The sequence below is a fragment of the Struthio camelus genome, chromosome 16, assembly GCF_040807025.1.
Source record: "Struthio camelus isolate bStrCam1 chromosome 16, bStrCam1.hap1, whole genome shotgun sequence".
Lineage (NCBI taxonomy): Eukaryota > Metazoa > Chordata > Aves > Struthioniformes > Struthionidae > Struthio > Struthio camelus.
In genome coordinates, this window is record NC_090957.1 from 16,140,247 (window position 1) to 16,146,930 (window position 6,684).

Genomic DNA, 6,684 nt, shown 5'->3' on the forward strand with positions numbered 1-6,684 from the left:
TGCTTCATAGTGTTAGAAATGAAAGGCACTGTGGTCTGCATCACTTCTTGTTCAAGACAGCAGGCTACCACACATGGACGAGTCACATCTCTAGAAACACATACATACACACGCAGGTATCTCAGATGTTTCCTTCTAACCCACTCACAGAAATTCTACAACAGCATCCATTTCCACTATACCACACACAGACCCCTCATATTAAAACCGGTCATTTTATTTACAACAGCCTCACTAAAGAGCATTTCAGCGTTCACTCAAGTTGTTCTTATGCACGATTTTCCAGCTTGTACTACATGACTGCCTTACCACATGAAGCTTAGCTCTGATGAAAGATCAGCATTGCAGCTTCCTTTGATAGGGAAATTTAAGTCCTCTGAAGGACGCTTCTGGGAAGCTCTAACAGACAGGTCTTCATTTCTTCAAGTTCCTGGATCTGAGTACTCTGAGGACCACAGTGCACTGACAAAATCTCCTCTGCTCTTTGAATTGTGCTCAGAGCTTCAGAAACGGCAAATCTGAAATAGAAAGAGAGTAAGAACAGAACATGTGAGATACTGACTTCAGCTCCCTTAACTTTCCCAGCCTTCAATCTCTCCCCAGCAAAACACTAAACCTGTTCATGGTTATAAAGACCACTGCCTTTCAGCACCAGGCAAATACCATGCACTTTGGCTGCAAAGAGAGGATGGGGAAAAAAGGTAAGCAAACGGACAAAACTTAAGACGCTCTTTGAGCATAGGTACTCACTACTGCCTCTCTACAGCTCCCACTGAAAATTCAGACAGAGATGTTGTTAGAAGATTTGCAGAAATACTTGGAAGATTCTCTTGCCCAGAAAGGGGCCAAAGAAGAGCAAAGTGTTTTTAATTACTTTTTTTAAAAGATGTCAGCAATATAGTACAACTGTGGTATAAACACCCAAGGGTGACTTGTTGACAGAATAAAACAACAGGACAGGGAAAACAGAGCCAGAGAGTAAAACGGACAGACAGGCACAAGGCAGAGAAATGAGTCCAAAGAGAGAGATCATAAGGTAGAAGTGAACCTCACTGGCCCACTTAATGAACTTGCACTAGGGAAAGGGACAACTTTTATACCTGTGCCAGACTGCCCAGGAGGCTTGGGACACACCCTGTAAAGTGTCAAGGATTATCTGCCATGATACTGTGTCAGACACACAGGGGTGGTGCAGGGAAGAGATGGAGAATGAAGGCATATTTACCCATTGAAGAGAATTTGTGCCAGCTTGAAGAGTTCATGACCCATTTCTACGCTTGATGGCCCATGATGCATTTCCACTATCCGAATACTGCTCTGCAGGTGCCTGGCTGCTTCCTGCCACTTCCCTGAGGGAACAACAGCAACAAAACACAAAAAAAGCAGTAAATAAATACTTTCTAGAACTTCTGCCACCCAAAGAATTTGACAGTATCATTCAAAACACGATGAACTACGTCCATAGCATTATTGGGAGGCTGCTCTCCTCAGACCAAGGACAGGGAAACTAGAAGGGCATGAGATCACATTGTTCTTCAGCTGCTGGGAAGGCAGTTTTCGCTAAAGTAGTCTTTCTGAGAGTCCTGCTGTCAAAACTGGAGAAATGCAGTGGAAGTGCAAAAGCTAGCCAGAGAATCTTTGCCCCCCCAACCCTCATGTTAAATTCACAGGCCACAAAACTAAAGACAATCTTAAGGGAGAAGATAATACCGTACCAAGAGTAGCATAGACCTGGGCCAGATGATCCTCCATCTCTCCCATCAGCAAATGCTCTGGAGACAGGAAGTTTTCAGCATCTACCTGACACTTCAGGAGCATTTTGATAGCCTGATCTATGAAAGAAGGTATAAAATTCATCTTGCTGGCCAGTCTCTAGCTTGCCATGATCCAATCTCATCATTGCATCTTACACAATTAGATCTGGACTTGGTTAAGATTTCACATCTACTTCCTCTGCAGCCCTGCTTATTCTAACACAGTGTCAGTCAGATACGGTCTAGAAAAACAAGGTCTGGGAACATATAATTCCAACATTACCCCGAGTTCTTTTAGTCACTGTGGAACAGTGTGTGACCTAGATTAACACCCGGATCAGTGGTATAAAAAACCTAAAGCTCAGCTCCCAAGGGACTGCAGGCTTCATGCCAGAAGACCCCAATTTCATGGACAACAGTGCCATCTCATGGCTGGGACCAGGTCTCCCAATGTGTCCTCATTAGCTGCCCACCTTAAAGCAGAAAACTAAGTCTTACCACCCTTGTTGTCGCTTAGCAGTTTTAATGCTTTCTTGATTCGTTGCTGAAGGTCCCATAGCCGCTGTGACAGGCTCTCTCTGCTGACTGAGAGTGCACAAGCTCCATTTGAACAACAAAGTATGTCTTCTCCCTGTGGAAGTCATCCACGCCATCATTCCTGCTCAAGTTCAACTCAAAGCTTATTTTCCATCTCCACGTCTGTATCGTGTCACAGAGCTGCTACATAGTTCCTCAGCTACATTTGTTAAATAAAGGGAGTAGCTCATAAAGTGCTATTAGATTGTTCAGATTTTAGGAGAAACGGGAACAGCTATGAAAACACGTGCTAGTCTGAGCCCACTTAAGATTAAGCTGAAAAAGGGTCATGAGGTACACAACAAACTGTTCATATAAAACACACACTTTTGTTCTCTTTCTTCAAAAAAATGACTTTCCTCATTTAACTCATGGCTAGATGCTGGTTTTGTTTACATCCTGTGAACTGCAGATAATGCAGCTCCCACTACGTATGGCCTCCTGTAGGTACATCCTGTTTTCTAGACTCTGGGTCTCCGTTTCTGTTTCTTAAACACCCCCACTACCCCAATCCATGGCCCTGATACTCAGGGTTTCTTTCAGCAAGTTCAAAGGAATTTTAACTCCTTGTTAAAGGCAGTATTTTCCCTGTAACAGTGGAAGATTGACATACAAGAACATTCCAAGGAAGCTGCTAGAGAGCAATGAGACACTGCCTTGCTCCTGCAGGGTCTTTTGCCTTCAGAGCAGAGGTCACAGACTCAGATCTTTAACTGTGACTTTCCCAGAGACCCAAACGTTACTCACCCTGATATGGTTATATAGTTATAATTATGGAATAATTACCTGCATTGAAGCCCGGCAGCTAGGGCAGCAGAATGAGTTTCTCATGGACACCACACTCTTGACATCAGACTCTATCTCTTCAAGGCACGCCTGACAGCGACACTCGAAGAAATACTGCCTAAGAAGCTGTTGTCTCTCAGCAACCCTCATTCTACATCGATGAGGCCCTGCAAAGGGAGGACAAGGACAGAAAGCGCTAAACAGGTACAGTCCCTAACAAAAGCCTGAAATCTATCCTCGTTTTGACTCAGACTAAATATACCATCTTTTGAAGAGGATGAAACTGGAGACTGTGAAAGCAGAACAGTGGGCATCTGGAGATAAGGACTTGTTCTGATACCTTTGATCAAGACTTACACGTATGCATAAGCTCTAGCAACATTACACTTCAAATTACTATCCTATTAGCAATCAGTCTGCATGCCAAGTAGAAGTGAAAGGATGCCTGGATCTTGAGATAAATACAGAGTTAAAACTCACCATAGCAATGAAAAATCTCTTGGCCTCTTGGGATTGCCTGCGATGCCCTGACAGTGGCAGCTGTCCCACTAAATGATATGCTGATATTGGGACTGCATGAATGGTTCAGAAGGCTGAGGACAGGAAAGAAGGCAGTCGCCAGGCGCACAGGCTTCTTATTTACAACAGCACCATCTCCGGACCCTAAAAACAGAGGGAAAAACAAATATGTTGGGAAGGAAGTCTTAGTGACCCACCAAACTTAATGCAATGGGCACTGGATCCAATCACAGACATCAGTAGGAAAGTTCCTGGCATATTGCTGTAATGAAAAGTAGCTGAATACCATCTAAACGTACACCAAAGATAAGGACAGGCAGGCAGGAGCAAGCCATCAAATTTTACAAAAAACAAGTAGTCATTCCCATCTGCAATGGGAGCTTTTTACAACTGCTAGTTCAGTTTCTCCACTTCACACAAACTAGATGAGCAAGGTTAAGAGGAAAGGGCTTAAAGTGTTTATCTTACCCAACTCTTGCATTACAGTGATCGCTTGCGCGTTACATTGCAGCTGCAACACATGCCTCAGCATTGCTTCTGCCATAATCTTCAACTCTGGAGACAGTTCATCAGACCCATTTTCACATTCTTTTGGCTTGGACCACTCCTCAGACGATTCCCGATTCAAGACAGCAGCCTCTAGACCAGCTTCTTGTAGTTTTTTGCATATAGCTACTATGCTCAGCACGCAAAGGAACTTATGTTCAGGGCTATGCTTCTCAGTATGTGGCAAGAGGTTGAACACAGCTTGGTAAGAACTCTGGTACTGACCGTTGTCATTACAGCCAGGAATCAGAGGCTCTGCCTTCCCAGGGATACCACCTCTGGTATTTGGTACCTCATTGATATGTTTACATCTTGCCTCAGGGCTATGAAGGTCCTTGTCATCATCGTGGGACTGCTCCACCAGCCTACTAACCTCTGCAAATCCTGCCAGCAGAACAGTCCTTAAGGCAACGTGGCAGAAGACCCCTAATGTGAGAAGCAGCGCTCCCAAGGAGCATTCTGTCCTGTGGTACTGTTCCCAGGCCAGATCTGCACAGTTTTGGCTGCAGTACTTTGCATAACTGCATCCACTGCAGGGCACAGAGGCTAAGAGCTGCTTCAGACAACGGTGACAATAAAGATCTGCATTAGTGACCCGAGTGTCCCACACTGTTTCACTACTGTCAGGCAACAGAAGACTCTCCCCTGGGCAGAGAACACTCACAAAGGCCTTCTCTTTCAGCAGATTCTGTCCTGGCAAAATGTCCTGAGAGGCCACCAAATGACGTCCTCTCTCTATATCAAAATTCAAGCTCAAAGATGAAGATGCACCTGAAATGCTGTCATTCTCTTCCCAGATCTCTGACTCTCTTTGAATGGCACCGTGTGCTTCTGGCGCAGGCTCTGGACAGCTCTCTTTCTCATGTACTTTAATCTTCAGTTGACTTATCTTTTTTAGCAGTGCCTGGTGTGTAGCACTAGTCATAGTCTGATCCACAGCAACTTTATTCTCCGCTGCATTGAGGGCCTCTGCTGCATCCTGTAACCTCCCCAAACACAGCAGACATTCAGCTTTCCGCACCAAGACCTTGGGCAGCAGCCTATCTGGATAGCCATGACCTTGAGCCCTCGCAATATCTTCCAAACAAGCCTAGAAACAAAGATGAGGCCTTTTAAACGTACCTGAAAAGCAGTTGAGACTTGTGCTCTTTATCACATCAAAGATTCAACACATTTTACTCAAGATAATACCGATCAGCAGATTCCCTCTCCATAGCCAATCTGTTGGCCAAATAAAGATTCACAATGCAGACCGAAGAGAGAGAAAGCAGGAATTCTTCAGAAACAGTTCCATAACGACGGAAGTTTTAGGCACGCTTCAAAAACACATCTGATGTATACTCTGTTGTGCTAATATCCAAACAGCCTTTATTGGGGGGTTCCTAGAAGCACTCACCTCAAGCCCGACGTGCAAACGTGACATAGTAACGCTCCTAGGCGCCGCTTGGGATCTCCTTTGGCCTATGTCCCCCCTCCAGCTAGGCAGAAGGCCCCAGGTCACACGCTGGGAGCACAGACTTGCTCCAGGCACCCAGGAGCACCTCTGCTCGCCCGCCGCCGCTTACCTCAAAGCGTCCGAGGTGGAAGAGGGCCGCGGAGCGGTTGGCGAAGCACAGGGATACCTCGGGGCTGCCGGGACGCTCGTGCGACGCTGCCTGCGGAGACCAGGCAGACGCTGCCTCACCGGGGCCGGCAGGGCGCCCGCACCGGGGACCCCCTCGCCGGAGGCCCCGTGCCAGGGGCTGACTTGAGGCCTCCCTTACCGGGACCCCCCTCAACCAGGGCCGGCTGTGATCCCCCCTTACCGGGGGGGGGGGGGGAGATGGGATGGACAACCCTAGTCCCCCCCTCACCAGGATCCCCTCAACCAGGGGGCCCCCCACAACGAAGCCCCTCCTTGGGGGCCTCACAGAGCAAAGACCCGCCCCCCCCCCGCACTGAGGGCCCCCTCAAAGTCCCCCTCCCCCACCGAGGCCCCCCTCAGCCGGGACGACCCGGCCCCCCCCCCCCCCCACCGGCGAGGTCCGGCCCCGGAGCCTCCCGCCGGCCGCCTACCTGCGAGTAGAGGCGGGCGGCGGCGACGTACTGGCGGCGCCCGAAGCGCCGGTTGCCCTCCTCCCGGTAGCAGCGCGCGGCCGCCGGCTCCTTGCCCGCGCGCGCCCGCCGGCACAGCCGCCGCAGGGCCGCCGCCGCCTCCTCCTCCTCCTCCTCCTCCGCCTCGGGCCTGCGGGACACGGCGGTCAGCGCCTCGCCTCGCCTCGCCTCGCCTCGCCGCCCCCCGCCGCCCCCGCCGCTCACCCGAGCAGGCCGCAGCCCAGCCGCACCGCGTCGCGCAGCGGCGCCGCCGCCAGCCGCTCCCGCAGCGCCGGCTGCAGCGCGGCCCAGCGCCGGGCGGCGAACGCCCGCCACTCCTCAGCCGGCAGCGCCATCAGCTCGCTCCGATGGCGGCGCCCAGCGGCACCGGAGCGGCCGCACGCTGCGAGCGCTTCCGCCGTACGGCGCC

General features: G+C 49.8%; 1 protein-coding gene across 1 annotated transcript; it reads right to left on the reverse strand.

The window, feature by feature from the left end:
- Nucleotides 1-196: 196 nt before the first annotated feature.
- On the reverse strand, nt 197-6,610 carry SMYD4 (SET and MYND domain containing 4). The gene is made up of 10 exons (XM_068910570.1): nt 6,480-6,610; nt 6,237-6,438; nt 5,747-5,836; nt 4,104-5,271; nt 3,597-3,779; nt 3,117-3,283; nt 2,253-2,385; nt 1,716-1,832; nt 1,226-1,349; nt 197-518 (listed from the first exon to the last, which is right to left on the reverse strand). The coding sequence occupies exons 1-10, from the start codon at nt 6,608-6,610 to the stop codon at nt 368-370; spliced, it is 2,466 nt and encodes an 821-aa protein (XP_068766671.1). The 3' UTR covers nt 197-367.
- Nucleotides 6,611-6,684: the final 74 nt, after the last annotated feature.

Coding starts and splice junctions, on each gene's coding strand:
- SMYD4 (XM_068910570.1), bottom strand. CDS start 6,610: ATGGCGCTGCCGGCTGAGGAGTGGCGGGCGTTCGCCGCCCGGCGCTGG. Junction 5,837..6,236: donor CCGCCCGCCTCTACTCGCAG/GTAGGCGGCCGG, acceptor TGGTCTCCGCAG/GCAGCGTCGCACGAGCGTCC. Junction 519..1,225: donor GCACAAATTCTCTTCAATGG/GTAAATATGCCT, acceptor TTTCTATTTCAG/ATTTGCCGTTTCTGAAGCTC.